This window comes from Corvus moneduloides, chromosome 15 (assembly GCF_009650955.1).
Source record: "Corvus moneduloides isolate bCorMon1 chromosome 15, bCorMon1.pri, whole genome shotgun sequence".
Classification (NCBI taxonomy): domain Eukaryota; kingdom Metazoa; phylum Chordata; class Aves; order Passeriformes; family Corvidae; genus Corvus; species Corvus moneduloides.
The window spans coordinates 15234244-15254813 of record NC_045490.1 but is presented as its reverse complement, the minus strand read 5'-3'; the positions used below and the strand labels follow the sequence as shown (position 1 = coordinate 15254813).

Below are 20570 nucleotides of genomic sequence, written 5' to 3'. Positions count from 1 at the left end.
GTAGTAATAGCACTTTTCAGGAAAAGTAATGTGTTACCACTATAAAATTTTACTTGTCTGTCAGATTGGTGAAAGAAAAGAAGAAAGGGGGGAAAAAAAAATGAACTCCTCTAAAACCGGCTTTCTTTTTTTTTTTTTTGATGAACTGATTTTCTGTATCTGCAGAGGGTGAATCAGTCCTCCACTGACAGCAGACAGAGCTATAACTTTCACTAAATAGGCTGGACAATAAATGGAGCCCTTTTTTGCAATATACTGAGTTCTGCAGGCTCTGCAGAAGTTGCTGGGAATGCTTTCCTTCTCCCCAGGATGTAGTAAATGCTGAATTAGTTTATTTACCTCTCTGTTTTAACTGGTTACTTCTATGCCAATTATTTGTGGGTGGGAGAAGATGAGGATATATAAAATAGATCATAATCAGTTTTTTAGCGCATTTTTAATTTTCAGTACAGACACACTGCTACAGGAAAAGAATCAATATTAATTCTAAAAGATGAGAAAACAGATTGATAGTATCTATTTCTAAACTTATTTTTCTTGCAGTCACAAAATGTGAGTTTTATACTTCCAGCCTAATCTGAATTTTTTTTTCAAAGAAAGTCTGAGAATTTAATCTCTCTATCAAAATAAATTTGCTAAATGCCCCAGAGAATATCATATCTTCAGTTGTAAAACAGTCAAAAATGTTAAAATTGAAAACGATCTGAACCATCAAAGAACATTAACAGGTAAAACCAAATTTCAACATTTCAAACCCACTGTGTATTTTATGCAGATATATTTTAACATATAATGCAATATGTAGAAAATATTTAAGGATTCTTGCAAAAAAAAAAAAATCTAATTATGTTTGAACAGTTTGCAAGAGCACCAAATAATGTATTTCTTCTTTATCTTACTGAAATCTTGTGACCTTTCTGATATTCAGTGTTCCCATTCCTGCACTTTTCTCCTCACACACACCCTGTCTACAGACTTCTAAATTTTGTCTGTAACTCGGGGCACAGCCTTGCTCAAAAAATAAACTAAGAATACTTTCTTTAGAAACACTTTGGTTTCTGGATTGCACGTTTCATTCACCTTGAGCTCCTCAAGAAACATGACTGCAAGGAGCTTGGTGATTCAGTAGCTATAGGAAGAGAAGGAATTTTTGTGCAGTTATCCTTCAAAATGCAGAGCACGCCATGGTCCGTGTGACTTATTTCTTCTTATCCACAAGTTGTTTTCATTTGCTATTCTCATTTTCTTGTTTTGTGTTATAAATATGTTCCTGTACCAACAAATAGCACAGAGGTAGAGATGAAAACAAGACTGAAATTTGTGCCTAATTTGAGTACTTGGTGTGGTGCAGGGAGTTGTGAACTTCAGCTGCAGCTTGGAGCAGCCCAAGGCGCCGACTGCAGCTCCCAAAGCAAACGGGCTCTCGGTCACTTCTGTGGTTAGGAGCCTCTGTGTTTCAATGCCACGAAAAGTGTCACTGATTTTATGGTCTGACCCAATGCAGGTGCCGAGTACTACTGCTGACTCTGAGTTTTGGGTTAAAAGATGCAAAAATGTGGAGTATAAAGTGCTTTGGTGCATTCTCTTGATTGTCTTTGCCTGTGCAGCAAGTCGAAAATAATGTCTGGGAAATGACCAGCAGAACTGATGGGCTTAAACTTCCTGTCCTGGTATTTCTGCACTGGGGCTGGCTTTGTTCATTCTTGCCTCAGATTTTCTGTGCAGATTCCCATGAAGGGTTTGGTTTCTATCTGTTGATAAAATAGGAAATTTTTCTTGTTGACAAATTCCTGTGTCCGCTTTTTATAAGACGATAAAACACATTTCAGTGGGTTTGGTCTTGCAGTCCAAGACATAGAAAGGTGTGTGCAACAACTGAAACAGCAATAAAATGCAAAATGGGCATGTATTCATAAATGAGTGGCAGAAGTTATTAACTGTCTTATGACTTGTTGGCATAGAAATGCGCAGGAAAGTTGAAGAAAATTGGTGTAAAACCTTTGCTAACTAAAGATTTTTGAGTAGGAGAAGGTTTTCTGCTCTGCTTAGTTTTTACTTATGTCCTGTGGCAATATCTGGCAATAACAGTATTATTGAGAAATATCTATTACTGTAGCCACAAGTATGATTAAAGTTTATAAAAAAAACTCGAAAGAAAACCAAACCAAAAACCCAGAGTAGTCTGCAAAATGATTAGCCAGTATTCCTTATGGTGTGTGACAATAGTTTATATGGCGTGTTTGTATAGTTTATAGGTTAGAAATTAGTCCATAGTTTTATTTCCAGATGCCCAAAATTATGAAGGATAGGAGGTAAAAAACTTCTAAGGCTCAGAATTCCACCTCCAGTCTCTTAGGATAGATGAGTAAAAGAAATTATCTTCAAGGTGGTTCAACAAGCTCAAACTGGAAGAACTAGTAATATTGACTGCCTGAGCATACTATTGTCATTAGACTGGAAGGGCTGAAGCATTTTTCTCAGTAAGAAACAGAACTCGGTTTAACAAAAAGCCCATTAATCTATTTGTCATTGTTTTGTCTCTCTGGGGTAACTGGAAAACTGTGTGGTGGCATGGGAGTTGTACCATGTAGACAGCAGAGAAAGAATTATGAGTCAATGTTGACAACTTAGGTGGAGTATTTTCCTTTTTTTTATATTGTAAAAGCTGTTTTTCCTCCTGCTTTATAATGATAGCCAGAGGGTCCAGAGCTTGAACACATTCTGTTCGTTGCATAAGATTTTATCATACCAAGAGCTAATCCTAGGAGGTCTGTGGGTAGTATTCTGTTAAAGAAGGCAAAGGAGTTCTTGCAGTACAGAGCTAGTACAGAATGATTTGGGGGTTTGTTTGTTGTTAGCCACATTAATTGTAGGTCTTTCATATAATATGTCTGAGTCTGAAAATCCTCCCTCCTGAGTTTCACCTGCTTTTGGAGTGAAGGAGCGCTGGCTCTGCTGTTGAGTCCATAGCCGCAGACTACGCGCTCAGGGACTCATCATGCCACTTTGGGTGCCTTAGTGTGAAAAATCATGCCAATTCATCCACAAGTACTAAGAAAAAGGTGCAAGTATAGTCATCCAAATATCTGTGACTTCAGTTCCAAATGAGTCCTAAATATATTACAAATATTTTTTCTTCCGATTGCAAAAATGTCATAAAGATAAAGAAAAATGCGCCACCCTTCCTTTCCCAAAATCTTAAAGCAATAGGAGAAATTTAAATTGTTCTGTCAGTATTTGCATGCAGAACCTTTTCTCCCCAAATATTTCTGCCACACTCTTCTTCCTGCTCCATGACAAAACCACAGAGCTACAAGGGCTGTGCCGGTGTTTTCAAGCTCCGATTCGGTCCCGAGCCGCGTCCGGCGGGACACAGCTGGTCTGTCACACCCTGCAGCCCCAGTTCTGTGCATCGTCTGCCACACCCAGCCATTGCAAGCATTTTACCAGTGGGTAAAAATCGGGATTATTCCTGCTTTCCTTGTTTGGATTCAATGTGTTCCTGTTATAAACAATTCTTTCATAAAAGGTTTGGTCTGTACAATTTCTAAGGGAGATGTCATGGATGAGTGTGCTTATAATGCACACTGCCTTTTGTCATAGCAAACTTTTAAGAACTTTCTGAACATGAATCAATATTTTGTGCTACAGCCAGGATTTAATTGTTTCTAGGGTTGCCTCTGTGTGCTGAACACTCAGTTATATAGTCAGTTTTACTTATTTGCAAAATGCTATTCTGGGCATGTCTTAACTAGATAGAAGATTTTTATTTGCTTTCACAACCTGGAGAGACAGGGAGCGAAAGTCATGACATAATTCTAAATATATGAGATGTCATTGCTTAATGAAAGCCTGAAAATGCCACACAAATGTGATTTCCTCCTCTATTTTGCTGGAAATTATGATCGGTTGAGGCAATCAGGATCAAATTTGAACTCTGTAAATTATGTTCCTATAACTGATACCAAAATGCCGAAATATAATAATGAAAATGAGAATTCTTTGTCAAATGATGTGCATAGCTAGTTTACTTATACTTGAGTGAAAAATAAATTATTGCAGGTTTTGGTTTATATTTTGTTTGGGTTTTGGGGTTTTTTGGGGGGTTTGTGTTGTTGGTTTGACTGGAGTTGTTTTTTTTACCCAAGGGTCTATATTAGCTCAAATGTATGTAAATTAATAAAAGCAGTTTAAAATCTTTACTTATTTCATCAGTCAACATGTAAAAAATTACACATGTAATAAAAAGTAAATGTAAGGGAGTAACCATTGGCAGTGTATGAGTAATTGAAGTATGTACCTGCTTGGTGAAATTGAAAAACAAGGAGTTTGGCATTTCTAAGAGTATCTGCCGTTTTCTATGTTGAACTTGTCTCTCAGACAATCAGGTTATGCCAGAGGAAGGACAACAGTTGGTTTGGCAATACAGAAATGGTGTGTGCAGAGTACAGAGGTGTCACTAGGCAAGTGGGAATTTCAATTTCTCTTTGTTATTTATTAGACTGTCCCTTAGCTTCTACTCTTCCCATTCCTCCTGCCTCCTGTATCACTGTCGGTCTGTAAAGGAAGGAGAAATGCTCCTGAGGAACCTGGCTGTGGTTACTACAAGGTTTCAGTTACATAAATCAGAGATAAGATTAACTACAGAAATGCCTTTTTTTGGGTGAACTTTTAGAAAGTGGAGTGCCCCCCTCAGTGGACCCTAGGGAAAGGAGATGCATAATCAGCATAACGAGTTGATGGAGGGAAGATGGGGTGCTTACATGGTTGCTTGATAAGAAATGTTTTTATTTGCTGATGCATGTCCATGGGAGATCTGGTGTCCCTGCTCAAGATGTGGAAAGGAAATCTGAGATAACCTCTGTTGTACAGCAGATTACAAATGGGAGGTTGGAAGTACAGCATGGTGAAAGGAACACTATCCAGATGGCACCATGGTGACAGGCTTTATATCAAAGACCAGCCGAGATAAAATAAGAGTGGCTAAGAGAGGGTCTCTGAAAATCACCGATGCCTGTTACAGATGTAATGTAACTCTCTCTTTATGGGGAGAATATATTTGCATAAATTCATTGATCAATGATTTTGCTAATCCTGCTGTATTCCAGGCATGTCCTTGCAAATTGATGAACATTTCTATCAGTCCTTGGTCCAGATGCTTAATTATGTTACATATTTAGAAAAGATGGATTTTTCCCTTCCTGGAGCATATGTAGTAGTAGAATGCTGTGCTCATTCTCTTTCCCTGCCCCATTAGGTTGGAAGGCTTTTTCCCTTTAAGAATAGCCTGGAGCCTTGCAGGCTGCAGAACTTATCAAGATAAGAGCAGTGCCAGGTTAGAATTATTAGTTTCATGAATCACTGACCAGTATGCTTTTTGAGGAAGCCCAGCTTTATGGGTTGTGGCATTTAAGCCCTTCCTTGGTGCTGCAGTCTCTGCTCCGAGAGATTCCAAAGTCAAAACTCCAGGAGAGACAGGATTTCTGGCAAACCTTCTCTCCCATGATATTAATTGTTTCATTTGCATGCTCTGCTCATCTTGTGACCTGCCCTCCCTCCCCTTTGACTAATATAGTTTCTTCGTCAGTAATATAAAAGATGTAGAACAAGCATTTTGACTGTTGAAAGTCAAATGAATGTGAACGACTTCATCCAGAGGACACTCAGATGTGTATTTAATGCTGATGTGCAGCTCAACACCTTAACCAAGAGCTGAGCTGAGGACTAGGATGGGAATAAAACTCCTTGCTGATGAAGTTGAGGTGATGACACAGTTCTGACGGCACATGACAAGTTCAAGGTAGATGAGCAGCCATTCTGTGGCGTACTTTGCAGTTCACTGTTTCTATGACTCCCCAAAGCAGCAGGATGACGATACTCCGGTAGCTGGATGTGGTTCTGTTGGCATCAATACAGCTCCGTGGCTGGGGGGAGGCTGCATGTGTGCACACCACAGGTTCCTTTGATAGCACTGTCAAATATCCCAGGATGGCCTCAGCCCTCCTGTGACGCTGCTCGGGGTCCAGAGCTGGTGGTGTATGTGGGAACTCCTGCTTCCTCTGGGCTCAGTCACAACAGTGAAAAATGATCATTTCAAAAAACGTTTCAAAACACATAACTGTTCCCTTCTTTTTTTCTGTGTCCAGCTAAAGGCATTGTTTGTGACCAATAGGGGGGTAGATGGTTTGTCTTTCTTAGAGGTTGCTTTTGTCCCTCTGCTGTGCTAAGTACAACGTAGACAAAAGCTCTGAGCTGTAGCCAGTCTTTATTCAAGGGAGGGCTCAAAAGCCTGGAAAGAGAGAGTAAAACTATGATGGGAGCTCTATATACCAGGATTGAGCTCCCAATTCAAGCAAGATGTCTGATACTTTACCTTAAACTGTAGCTGCAGGGACCAGGGTACTGTGCATTACATATTACTGGTATTGTCCAATATTTTTAGCTAGGACAATAATATTGTGCCTGTAATAAATTAGAAATCAAATCAGAAATATGTAGATAGCTTGGAAGTGCTTGGAAGTGAAGTAGATAACTCTATCTGCACCTGAAAAAAAAATGCATTAGTAAAAACTGCGTCTGATCTAAAGATCAAATAGGGTCTTTTTTCTTGCTGTTCAAAAGGTTATGCATATAATGTAGGTATGTATGTGTGCAAGTATATGTGATGATGAGAGCATTTTTAAATTAAGGTTAAATCAAGAAAAATAATTTTTAAAACTTAAAAGAAAGCAATAAGATTAATATAAATTAGATTTTATTTACTTAGCTTATCTAGTCCTGGGTTTAGGAAAAAAGAAAATTTAAGAGCTGCTTTAAGGATGGAAGTATAAAATAATGTTGAAGTCATTTGAAGACAAATAATCACAATTTCTATGTTAATTAAGTTATCATAAATGAAGCAATTTCTTGTTAACTGGTTCAATATTTTTGAAGCAGAATTACATTTCTTATGTTTCTGTTTTGGGGTGAATAATCTGAATGCATTGTTTTTAGTCTTTACGAGCAATGGATGACCATGCTTGGGACATCTGCACATCCTTAGAAACAAATCTAAAAATGCTGTAAGGCCATCCAGAAACCTTTGTTATGATGTACTGTGTTGCTCTAGTGCTTTAGAGATACCTGAGAAAATAGCTTGGTCAGTTGGAAAAGCATCAATGGCTACATAAAGCCATTGAAGGAAACGATGTTGTTCAGTTGTGCCATTAAGTTTTTAAAATTGCTTGTGATCCCTCTTGTCTTCTCAGCACCGGGTGGGGTGAGGCTTCTTGGTCTGCAAGCACCAGACTGTTGCTCAGTTTATTTGAGGGTAAAGAGAAGAGAACACTGTGGAAGCCAGGCTGATGGCTGTGCTGGAGGGCTGAAGCAGCACAGACCACAGGGCAAGGTCTCTGTTCACCACTAGAACCTTAGGTTGTGTCTGACACCAGACGGGCTTTGTTGGGAGAAGGGAGTGTGGGGAAGCAGCCCTGGTTCATGGCTTTCAGCGCTGGACTTGGCTGCTGCGATCGATAAATTGCCGCAATGCAGCATCTCTGCGACGGCGCCTTGGAGGCCGCGAGAAGCCCCCGTTGGTGCAGGAGGCGGTTGCGGGCTGGGCGGGCTCTGGGGAGGGGGAGCCCACGCCGCAGCACCCGCGCTTCCTACTGGCTCCTTGGGCAATTCCAGTGGTGTCTTAAAAGGGTTGGGTCCATCTCATCTGCGAGACATCCCATCTTCCCGTCCGCGGGAAGGGCGTTAGAAGCCAGGTGAGGCACTCCAGCCAGTCCTCAGACCGAAACGGGTAGGACAGACCCTCCACAATGGCAGGTATATTTTATTTTTGGTGCATGCAGATATTACAGAGAAACAGCCATGTGTGAAGAACTGTTGATTCCTTTTATTTAACTACTGCTCGCGCTTGTAGAATATTCCTGAACAGATCATGGGTGCGTCGAATTTTTTCTGTGTATATTTTATTTTGCGATTTTTCTCTCTGTGGACTGGAGGCAAATGAAACACTGTGAGTATTTGCTATTCAGATTGTTACGGTTTCTTAGCTGTATTGCATGAATATAAGCAGGTATTGCTGCTTCTTATGGGCAGGTGGAGTTTGGGAGTAACATAAAAATTGGAAAGATAGGCATTTTTAAACGTACTGACCTTTTTCTTGTGTGATACACACAAGCACTGTCTAATGCCTTATTAAAATAAAATCCTGATGGAAAGCAGATCCCTTTCCAGCTTCACCAAGAAACGTATAATTGCCCTTGTCTAGAAACTACGTCTAGTCTTCGTTCTTTCAAAGCATTTCTTTCCTCTATGAATGTAAGTTTTCTTTAATAACTGTTCATATGTGCAAGTGTAAATTCACAGAATGCGTGTATCACACATCCCCTATTTCATTCATGTGGATTTATATTAGCCTGAATATTAGCATTAATTTCCAGCATGGACAAATTGCAGATAGGGGCAACACATATCGTTAGAATATAAAATTATTCCGCAAATACCTTCTCAGTCTCTTGCACTTTGGGGAGGCAATTTTGGTAGTTAAGGTGAAGTGTTCTCTCTTTAAAAGATTTGTTTGTTTTCCTTCCTCTGCTGTCCAAAGCCAGGAATTACCTGTGTGGTTCTGTGCCGCACCATGCCCATTGTCCTCTTGCTGGAGCCATGGAAGATCTCTTCCTGCTGCTCTCTCTCAGTGGCAATGCCAATGGCCCTGGGAACTGAGGGGCAGCTGAGACACTGAAATCAGAGTGGCTGCTCTGGCCAGAGCAATAAGGGGCGTTATTTTGCCTTCAGGACCTGCTAGTTCTGCTGTTGGAGGAAAATTGAACCCAGGGATTCTGGCAGCCCCCTCTCTGTGGATTCCCATTGCTGCCTCTTACAAGGCATTGGTAAAACCTTTTACACCGACATTTGGCTAAACTGCCAGTGCTGTGTCACTCATGGGGTTGGTGGCTCGTCCCTCTTTGTTCCCAGCAGGCAGCGCGGGCCCCGCAAGCTCCCGCAGTCGCTCAGGCGCTGCCGCATTGCGGCATTGAGGTGGCCACGGGCTGGCACAGTGACCATCCCAAGGAGACTGAATATTGCCACAGAGCCCTGACAATGGGTGCAGAAGTCCATTTTTGTCACTTTCTCTACCTCAGAAAAGACAACTGATTTCTCTCTGCCACTTGGAATGGCTTTTCTGTAGTTGATGTGTTACTTGGAGGAGTATGAAAGGTGGTGTTCACTGTGAGGGGAAGGCTGTCAGAACAGAGGCTTTTACCATAAAGCTGTAGCATTAAGGCTGCAGTGTGCTCAGGACAAGACAAATTAAAACATGGCTTTGAACAATGATACTGTTCCTTTCTGATCCAATGTTAATCAATTTCTTCAGAAGGTCTTTTGGTGAAGTCCTGTAAGAAAATAGTAGCACTCAGCTGACTGAATGCTGGAACATTTTACCTTGGAAATCGCCATCATTAAAAGCCATGAACCTGAACAAATGACCAAAGTTGCTCGCTCTTTTCAAATTTTGGAGTTGAACCGTGTTAATTTGAATTGGATTGTGTTTGTAAGGCTGCTTCAGCTTCAGAAAGGACTAACCCGAAACAACAGTTTAGGCAGGGACCTGAGAAACTGTTTTATTTTGCTGAGGAGCTGATGCATCAAACTTAAGGTTTGTATAATCTGACTTCATGTTGTTGATTCTGTTTCATCTTTTCCATAAATTCACTCTGGTAGGCTTTCAGACCTCTGTATGCATTGAGAACCCAGTCCTGTTTCCACTGGGTTTGTCAGGAGCAGCAAAGAATCCGTAAACCACAGTACCTGGTATGCGTGCAGTTGGGTGACACCAAGAGCCATGTTTGGTATGAGAGTATAACGTAAAAAAAAGAACCAAAGCCATCTCTACTTAACAGTGAATTTATATGAAAGTAAAATAATTGTATTTTAGGTTTATTGTATTAATTCATTGAACAAGAGATTTTCAAATGAATCTACAAAATAAAATTTAGGGGAGTTTAAATGGAATGCAATTATATTTTTGATTGCTGTGGCTCCTGCAAAAATCTGTGCCTAAATAAATGGATTGCAGGGACTAGATTCATTCCCTGCTGAAATCAGCCATGGGATTTGCTCTGGCTTCAGCAGGCATTGGTCTGTGTATTATAAGAATTGGACTCGTTCCCAGTGGTTCTAGGCAATAATATCGGCCTCGTAATTTGGTACCATAGAGAAACATCAAAACCACCCTAATGATGCAAAACATTTACTCAGTGTTCACAGAAATATTTTATTTCTCTGAATCAAAATTCTGGATGTACTTAGGACTTAGAGCCACAGCAGGCATTCCCAATACAGTGTACTGAAAAACGTGTAGCCTTTGGGCAAAGACCTGAGAAAATTTCTTCATTCAAAAAAAAAAAAATTTAAGCCAATGTTTCATTTGCTGTTTTTGAGTTTAGAAGAATAGCTCATTGGAGAATCCTTCATTCAAAAATAAAGCAGCGCAGAATAATTTCAGCCTGCATTCTCTTGTCTTTGCACCAATGCTTTTATATTTTAATTCAGGCTGAATGGAATTTTTATTTTCTGCCTATAATTAAAGTTCCATGTAAAAGATTGAAAAGCTGATTGAAACTTCTCTAAAAAGCTTTTTCAACTCTCACTGGGCATAGATGTTAGAATTGGGAGATGCAACTAGTACGTGTATTTTATACAGCTGATAGAGGTGATTTGATTGTGTGGGAAAATAGCAATGTCTTTCTGTGCACAGAAAGAGCAACTTCCTTTAGGGGAAGCAATAAGGTATTTAATGTAAGACCATGTGAGTGATATTTTTGATTTAACATCTAACGATGTACACAATCTAAATTTGTACCACTTTGTCTGTATAACCTTTATTATGTTTTATTTTTCCTTGTTCTGTTCTCTACTTCATCTTGTTTTGGAATATTTTATTTATTTGGGTCTTGGCATAAGTAAGTAAATTCAGGCATAACAATATGTATGTGCATATCTAACATAAATTCAGGGCTAAAGGTAACACCAGAAGGTTTGGCCATATGCCACTGAAATCCTTAATTTTGCTCATGCTTGTTTAAATACCAAGTAAAACCTTTGATGTGCTGGCCCATATGATTTTTTTCTGGCCTCTTGCCCTTTTCCAGTGACTCCTAGTCCCAATCTCTTCAGCTTGCCCAGCATTTTCTCGCTGCAGTCCTCTCTTTCCCCTGCTCTTAGCCTCAGCTCCTGAGCTTGTCAGTTGCAGAGACTCCAGCCAAGGCACAGCTAGACTCTAGGGAGAATTAAGGCAGCAATTACAGGACTTAAGTTAATATGTGCTAAAGTTGTGCTGTGGGCAAACGTGATCATCCTGGTTCTTGCCAGGTGACAAAACAGGAGTTTTAAACACAGAGTCTGTTACTATAATAACTCAGTTTCCCTAAAGCCTGATGTCTTTGAAAGGAATCTCACTCCTTCAAGGGGAAAAAATGTCTGCTTTAAACATCTGGCCTTTATAATAAGCTTAAATAGTTAAAATCTGACAGTTATATGCAAATTAAAATTAGCCACAGAATGGGAAGAACAAGGCAATTGTAGCAATAAACACTGTTGGCAGTTTTGTGCGTAATTCTCTGCTAAGCTTATTTACTTTATTTTTTCCATACATTTCTAAAAGGAAGATTTTCTTTCCTCTGTATCCTTGAGATAGTCATATTTCTGATGTCAGCTTCCCAAGTTAACGATGCTGGAGCCTCTCACGTTGCTGTGTTGAGAACATTTGTGAACACATTGTCAAAAGACTAATACTAGAACAAAAACCACAAATTGGCAACCAGTTATTTTTATTTCAGTGGGTTCTTCGTGTCACCTGGAGACTATTTAGACCATTATTTGCCTTGGGTAACATTGTGTTTAAAAATAGCACTTGTCTTGTGCCAACTCATTTTAAAGTTGGGTACAAATATTGAGACAAACCCCCAGCTGTTATTGCTTGTGCTGCTAATTTGAGGTGTCAGCTCAGAGCTCTGCTGCTCTATGTCAGTGAATAAGGCCCCTTGTGAGATCATTATGTTTTCTAACAGTGCCGAGTAACGGATTAATCAGTGCAGCATCAGTTGCTTTCATTATCTGCCCACATGGTAGTTGTGGGCTTTCGCTCAAACAGTCTGTGGTGAGATCAAGGAATTGAGTACAAGAGGCACTCGGGACTCACCACAGCTCAGAAGAGGTGCAGTTGAGTTTTGGACGTTGCCTAACAAGCAAACCTTGGATGCCTTGAAAGTCGAAGGTGACTGCACTCAGTGCTGAGGGATGGAGTGCCAAAGCCACTTTGCTTTTTCATCAGAGGCCATAAGAAACAGTAAATACTTAATTCAATGCAACTTCCTCCTGACTTGTGTGAAAAAGAGCTCTTTACAGCTATTGGAAATATAGCTTCTTTTGCCCTGCAATCTGAAAGTTAATTACAAACATTAATTATGGCAGCGTATAAAATTAAAGTCTTGGGTTTATTACTAAATATAGATTTAGATTCACTTTTTGGAATTGCAGCTGTTAGTTATATTGGGTGCTGTGTGAGGGCTGGAGGGGGTCAGAAGTTGTCATCCACTGTCCCTCCCAGGGGCAGGCCCATTGAATCCAATGCCATTCCTGACAGGGATTCATTTAGTATTTTATTACAGGCCTCCCTGCTGATGGCTGCACACTCTGTTCTTATTGTAAGAAACATTTTCCCTATATATAATGAAAGTCCCTCTGTGAAATTTAAGCCTGTTCCTGCTTTTCTTAACCCTTGTGTGAATACAAGGAACAGAGGATGTATTCCCTTTGCAATGGTATTTTATGTAGTTCAATGGAGGTTTAAAAGTAAGTGATACGAATCTGCTAACACAGAGGTCTAAGGTACTGGCACTCTTAGTGCTAAATTATGCTGCTGATGCAGTCTCCCAAACTGATGTTTTGTCTCTGTATTTCAGACAGACCCTTAGATCCTTCTCTTTATGTGCATAAATACTGATGGTGATGTCTGATCTTGCACAGGCTCAACAGTTTCAGTACACAGGGGAAAGATTCCTTCACTCTTATTTACCAACACTACACACACAGACACACCCCAAAGCTTTGAGGTCTTGGAGAAGTTGTGTTTCTGGCACTGCCAGGACAGAGTAGTGTTGTCTTCTGAGCTCCACTGGCAACTTAGGCAGAGCTGTTCAGCCTTTTTTTTTTTTTGCATCACTTCACCCACTTCTGAGTAGAAGTAACATTATCAAAAAAACTATTAACATGAGAGGCTTAATTATGCTTGGAGATGCCTTGGTTAAGTCTGAATAAATTTCCTGGTCTCATTTATGGGATGTATAGTTACACTGGGGATAGGAGCTGGGAGCCATGGCAGTTGTGGGAGAAGCAGTAATCGGGGAGTATGACAGTAATTCACTCCTGGGAACGTTACCAGCCTGCAGAAACACCATTTGTAGCTATCCATTGCATGCACACGGATAATAATCTTGCATTAGGCCCAATTACATGGTGTTACGGACACGCAGCGTGGGGATTACGCACACAGCCAAGAGCACCCCGTGACTGAGCAGTGGGGTAATTGGAGGAGACAGAAGGAAATGTTAGTTGTTAGTGCTACCAGTGCTGCATGGTCTGGTACAGCTCTGCCCCACCAGCCTTGTCCCTTTTGCTTTGCTGCTCTGTATCAGCATCTCACTTTCAAAACCCAGGTTTATCATAGAGGGAAGTAACCCAGCACCACCCTTTCACAATGTGTCGAGAGAGTTTTGCATGGGAAAAGGAACTGAACATCGTTGTTTAACTTAGAGTGAAGCCCACAGACACATGGAAGCCTGTGCTGCCGAAGAAGGGCTGCAGTTTGCAGGATTCCTGATATCAAATCTTGTGTATTGGAAGCCCATAAAGAATCTACAGTGCCCAAAAATAAAAGGCGTTCAAACGCAGCAATAATCTAGTACATGCAGATCTCTTTCTTCATTTACCTATCAGTAAATGGGTCTGAGTATTTCTTTCTAACTGAGAATTTTGCAAATGCTGTGATGTCCCATGGTCAGCCAAATGTGACACAAAAGCGGGCTGGTGTGGATCAAAAACCTGAATGGCCAGCACAGCAGGCCTCTAGTAGCTATGGGAGATGCTTATTAAGCCTTGGGTGGGGAAAAGTGTTTTCTCAATTTGAATTAAGTTTGAATTAAAATTTCTCAGTTTGCTTAGCTGTTTTGCTATTCAGCTGCAGAAGTGGAATAGGAAAGGAAACCAGTCTGTTACTGACAAGTAACAAAAGGCATCTTCAGCATCCAACAGGTTCTCCCCTGCCCCTTTCATTTGAATCTGTTCAAAATCAGGTTGAAAACAAGAAATATCACTGTGGCTATTGTACTGTACAATTATGAAAATGCCTTGTACTTAGAAAATGGACATCTGCAAAGTGTTTTTTGCTTTTGTCAGTGATAAACTAGAAGACCAGAATGTTTTTTTAAGCTGGGATGCAGCAGGTGGTATTGTCATCAGTGTTGTGTGTTAAACAAAAGAAACAACCTATGTAGTTTCCCACTTGAAGTGTGGCTGGAAAACATTAGGACAGTTGCTATTTTACTAAATAGTTAATGTTTCGGGTATTTCTGTTGTGTTGTGTAACATTTTCTGTCAGAGAAGATCCTTTTGGTACTAAACCAGAATAGAGCATGTGGGTATGTTTTCATGGAAGTATTATTTCAGATGAAAAAATTGACAAGGATTCTGGTATTTATTATATGCTCTTAATGATATTAATTGAATTTTAAGAAGGGAAACAAAAATCTCTGTGTAGTCTGTGATTTACAGAATTGAGACTGAATATTGATGTGACAGCCTGGGATTTCTGCTCTCTGAATTAGTCCAGGGGACCTGAAAGGGTGCTTAGAGTTTCTGAACTTTTAAAATAAAATACTTGTACTATTAGCGGGGTTCAAAATTTAAGTAGTTTCCTTTTGTCTCGAGGTCTCTGCCATAAAATTTGTGTGATTTCCTCTAGCATTAGAAGTATCATTTTTTTCTGACTCTCATCAGTCCTATACAAGAAGGTGGAGAAATGTGTAAAGACTAATGTGTAAATATTATTGAAAAAACCACAGACATGACAGTCGTTTCTGCTGGTTAGTGATTTTAGTGTAATTACATTAAGTCTGGAATTAACAGCTCTCTGTCAGGAAACTGCAGTGGTGTTCATGAATTTGGAGCAAGTTAGAAGAGGACAAATATGCAACTGCATGGAATTAAACTTGCACCAAAAGTTTGAGGAAGGAGATAAGTAATTGTTTTCAAATCGTGACAGGATTGCAGACTGAGCACTCTTTCCTTTAGGAAAATTCTGATTAGTAGGGGCTGTAAATCAGCTTTATCCTTCAGAAGGAAGAAGGCAGCTCCACGTGTGCCTGTAGCCAGTTTGGGCGACTGGCAGAGCAGTGAGTTAGGAAAGCGGCTCCGCTGGGGCTGTAAATTGAAGTCTGTGGGACTATGCCAGTTCACAGTGGTGGAGGATGTGCCACCTCAGAGGCTGCTGATCTCACGTTATGCATCTTCCAAGTAGTCCTTGGAGGATCCTTAGGACTGCTGCAGTCTGCTTCTGCTTACCCTGCAAGATCTGACAAGGATCACAGCCCAAGGTGGGAAGTTGGCTGGCATAAATAATATTGTCTATAGCTCCAGTTTCCTGATACAGCATTTTGGATGTGAATAGTTTACAGGGAGAGGACTTCTAAATGAGAGGACAGTGCTTTTTCAAGGGACATGTTGGGTTCTGGAAGAGGTGGGAGGTATAAGGATGAGGACCACTCAGCAGAATATGTTTTCCCACATGATGTTGGAAGAATCAGAAGATTCTGGAATTTCTATTTCTCACAGCTTTCTGGTATTTACAAATCTCTTCCTATGGATTTGAATATTGGGTGGATCAGTCTGAGGCTGGGACCCTGGAGCAGCCAGCAGACAACTGGAGCATCATTTGTATTTTCCCATCATGTGCTAAAAATGCTGCTGTATTGTATGCTCACCCCTGTCAGGACACATCTCTTAAAAAATCATTGCTGGGAAGGAATCATGTGCGTGATGAAAGGCTTTACAGAATGTCTCTAGAGCTCATCTCTACCTGAACATGTTCCCATTCCAGAGCTCCCATTGCCTGGGAGCTGACTGCTGTGCAGCCAGAGCAGCAGGGTTAAATTCCTGCAGCTCCAGCTGGGCTGTAGTGCAGACTGTTCACTAGCAATTAGTGCCCTTTGCAGTGTTTGGCCTCCTCTGTTCTGAAATAATTGCTGTTATCATAGATGTTTTATTGCATTCATTATGGTTAACATTTAAATATCAATGAAATAGTATTCTACTAAGTCACCTGAGCAGTAGCTGTCTGCTAGAGTTATCCCTGAAATTTGTGTTTGAAGAGAATATTAATTCAACACTGATTTAGGATTCTTAGGAGGAGGGTTATATATTTCTCAATGAACTGTGGGAAACCTTTGCTTATTTGAAAATAAGCAAATATTTGAAACCTCAAATACCTGCAAAACCTGAGCCACTCTCATTTGATATCTTGTGAGCAGAAATGCTGTGTGATTGGAATAATGCTTTGTCTGTGAAATAGAAATATTTTAAGAACTTTTAAAATATTTTTGAATCATCGAGTCAGACAGTAATGTGTGACCTTTCTGCATGCAGATGAATTGCACTGGGAGACAGGGATGTGTTCTCTGCCCAGCGCAGAAGGAAGCTCACTGTCACAGCCTGTTCTGCCTAAATCCAATCCACATCCTTTAGAAATCAATAGAAAAATCTCTCTTGAATTCCTATGGCCCCTAGTGACTCCTGTAGTGCCATGTGTGACTGATTCAGACATCAGCTACGTATGTGATTTAGTTTTTGTGAGCTGACTTTACATGTGGCTTTTATTTATCACTGCATACCTATAATCTTCCGTCCGAGTGCATAACTCATTTTAATGTAACAGGCAACTAAGGCAGAGGGTTGCCTCAGAATTATATTTATATATTTACAGGGAAAAAAATGGTGGTGCAATTATATATGCCATTTCTGAGCCCTGTTTGAGCTTCCCAACATGTAAAGAGCAAACACACACAGATACTGAAGGCTGAGTGTGTTGATGTATATATTCATGCACTCCCAGTGGGTTTGTTCACTTTCTGAAATTGTTGTACAAGCTTGTTTTGGCTCATTGGCCACAAAAGACTTTGGTTACATCACTGGGTAAATAAGGTAATGGAGCACTGGCACTTGTATGACAGAGAGGTGCCACAGCAGGATGTGAGTTGCCACCGTGACCTTAGCAGGGATTGAGAGGCAGAGTTTCAGCCCTGCAGATGAGCACTGGTGCTCAGGGTGCTCACTGCCAGCACTGCAGCCACAGAACAGCAGAGTCCTGCAGGCTGGGAGGCACAGCTGGCAGAGTGGCTGACAGCTCTAAGAGCTGACTTCCAGCTCTCCTGCTGAAGTTGACAGTGTTTCCCTCTTCATCTTGTCCTTTAAATTTTTAGTAGACTGCCTTTGAGTCCTTGCATATTGAGAACCTGAATCCACAAACCCAGGAGTTTGTACACCCACTGAGCCCAGTACTTGGCTGTGTGTTTCCTGTCCAATTTTTAATATCTTCAAGTTTTCCAGAGGATCTGGAATGAATACTACACGTTATACTATAAGTTATCATGTGCTGAGACTGGCAGCTCTTATCAGCCTGGTGTGTGAACGTGTGTGACTTGACTGATACAGATCTCTGGCAGCAGATCTCACATGCAGATTCCAGATTTTCAAAACTCTGCTTTTACTGACATAACTCTCTCTGCTCACAGATTTGGGAAGGAAGGGTAATTTTGCTCTGTTGGTGCAGCTTGCTGTCATGGGTATGTCAGCCCCCAAGCTGGCTCCAGATTGCCAGTGCATCCATCTGGTGCAGCAGTGTGCTGGAATACCAGTTCTGATCCTGCTGACAGAGTGCTTGGGTGCTGTCCTGCCAGGATGCAGCACAGCAGCAGCAGCAAAACATGCTGCCAGTGTCAGAGCTGCTCCCACCCTGCTCCTGAGTGTGCCTGCGCAGAGCCAGGGTACCCTGCAACCTCCTGGCTTTGCCAGTGTGTGTGTATGTCTTCCTGTGTACCCAAAACCCAGTCTTAATAGGGTAAAATCTAATTAGCTGTAATCTGCTGACGTTTTAGATGATGGCTCTGCCAAGGGATTTCTAGGCAGAATTGTAAAAATGTTTTTGAATTGGCAGATGATCAAGAAAGAGAGTTAACTCCTGGAAAACTTTTCTAGAGCTTTTGATTAAATGTCTCATGTAAATACATGACATGGGAGCAGCTAAATCGTTCAGGGAAGGATGACACACCATTAGGTTGCTTCAGCAGGTATTTCCTTCAGCACATACATAAACGCACAAAAGCACTGTCTTCTGCCAAAGTGACCCTGTGGAATTCTGTGCTCCAGGTAGAAAGCAGAGGTTGCTCCCTGCCCTGGTGCTCTGGACACCACATGTTTCAAATAGGCGATGGCAGGACTGGCCACTCTGGGGGACAGAGTGGTCACCGGCCCTGTCCATTCTCATGACAAACTGGGCTACTTGTATTTGCAGATTTGGTGCACTTGCAGCATGGCAATTATGCTCTGTTGAAGTGCTTTCCATTTCCTGTGCCATCTTGATAAATTTTATAGCTTCTAATTTGCTGGAGAGTCATTGATATAATTAGGAGCTACACAAATGGGAGCAGTACACTCGGCTGATGGTAATCGAGTCAGTTCATTCTTCCTGAGAAGCTCTAAGGGGGTCCCTCCACTCCAGCTGCTGAGATTATTTTCTCTTCAGGCTCAGCTTTGATAGAACAGCAGCAATCCTTACGTGCCTGCGTCAGGACATGCTTTATTACAGGCTGCTCCACTCCCCATATTTTCCTAAGGAAAGGGAGGAGAGGGAGCCCATCCGTCCATGTGTTTCCGAGGAGCAATTGGAGCTGTCTGGCCGTGTCAGTGGGCTGTGCTAACAAGCCTGTGAGAGACAACAGCTCTCTTTTGGTCACAGTGAGCCCTTTACATGCTGTGCCCAAGTCTCGTGTCCCCCCACTCAGGTTGCACCAGGTTTTTGAACAAAGAGGCAGCTGAACTGACAGGTCTGGATCTGTTCCAGTAGTTGATAAAAACTCCTGTGCCCCTCGTTACCCAGACATGGCACACAGTGGCCTCCAGCCATCCTTACGCTGCTGTTGGTTGCTTTCCCTGAGCAATATCTTTCATGGTATGTCACTAATTGTCACTGCTATCGGGGAGTGTGTCTTCTTGCTCGAAGCCAGGCACATTTATTACCAAGAATTTGAACGGGTTGTTTCTGTAAATAGTGTGTTGGTGAAGAAATGCAAATAACTGATCAATCTATTATTCTCTTCTCTCCCTTTTTTTTCTCTCCTAACAGTACCCTCAACAATAACAACATCACCCGCATTCCTGTCACCAGCTTCAATCACATGCCAAAGATCAGGACTCTGTGAGTAGGATCTTCTGATATTATAATACAATACTGATGCTGTAAGCCAACTTTTTGGCTATTTGTCATCTGTGGTAATGTCATTTCAGTCCCTCAGGCTGCCTCAGGGACCTGGGTGGCTTCAGGGCTGGGGAGCCCCTGGTGAGCCTGGGCAGGGTGAAAGGCCCCTGAGAGCCACTGTTCTGGATTTGCCCAGCATTAAGTAAGAGTCAGTTTTATCAAGATTTTGAATTTACCCAGAAAAGAAACTAGCTTTTTTTTTTCCCCATGGGAAAATCCATAATGTGAAATGTGTTCCAAGCTGGAACATTATCAAGGTCCTAAAAACTGTTCAGATGGATCAAATTATTGAATTTTGTAAATATCCTGTGTTTAAATCCCATTTATTCTTTTCAAATTCAAAATACTAATTTCTGAAACAAGGCATTTTTAAAGGATGGGGAAAAAGCATCTTTCCAGATACTTCTGAAACAAAATGTTACTTATTCTGATGGATTTTTTTTTAATAAAAGCTTCTCTTTTATCAAATCCATTTGGTTTTGAGCTGGATGCCATTGCACTGGAAAAGCTCTGTTCTTTAGTAGATCAAAATACAAAGACTGTGAAATTAGACTAAGCATTTGTGTAATTTAGCCATAGCCTACCAAAACCATTTTCTTTAAGTAAATTATTTCTTTAAATTCCTTTAGGGAATACACGGCTTCAGGAAAAGTCACGTCTAAACAAAGCATCCCTGTTTTTCCTCCAGATTCTCAAACTCATTCAAGATGTATTTAATTTAAAAGGCAAAGAAAGGGAAATAGTAGCTAGCCTGAAAATTTTCTGTGCCACTGAAAAAATGCAATACTTCAAGGATGCTCTGCATGCATGTGTAAATCATATTAAATAAATTAACAGAACTGAAGAAAAATGGCTCTTACTTATGTCAATCTCTGCAAGATAACCTCTGACTTAAATTTACATTCTTCATTAAATGATGACATTATTAGATCTTAATGTAAGTAATTAAATGGAAATGAGATGTTTGTCTTTAAGAAGAGAATGACTAAAGAAG

At 40.8% G+C, this 20570-nt stretch overlaps 1 protein-coding gene across 3 annotated transcripts in view; it reads left to right on the top strand.

Moving 5' to 3' along the window:
* The window catches only part of SLIT3 (slit guidance ligand 3), a 469203-nt gene that overhangs the window by 264031 nt on the left and 184602 nt on the right, over positions 1–20570 (top strand). For all 3 annotated transcript variants that reach the window (XM_032124874.1, XM_032124875.1, XM_032124873.1), the window contains one exon: positions 19445–19516. In XM_032124874.1, the coding sequence (XP_031980765.1) occupies positions 19445–19516 (72 nt within the window). The remainder of the gene's footprint in view (positions 1–19444; positions 19517–20570) is intronic.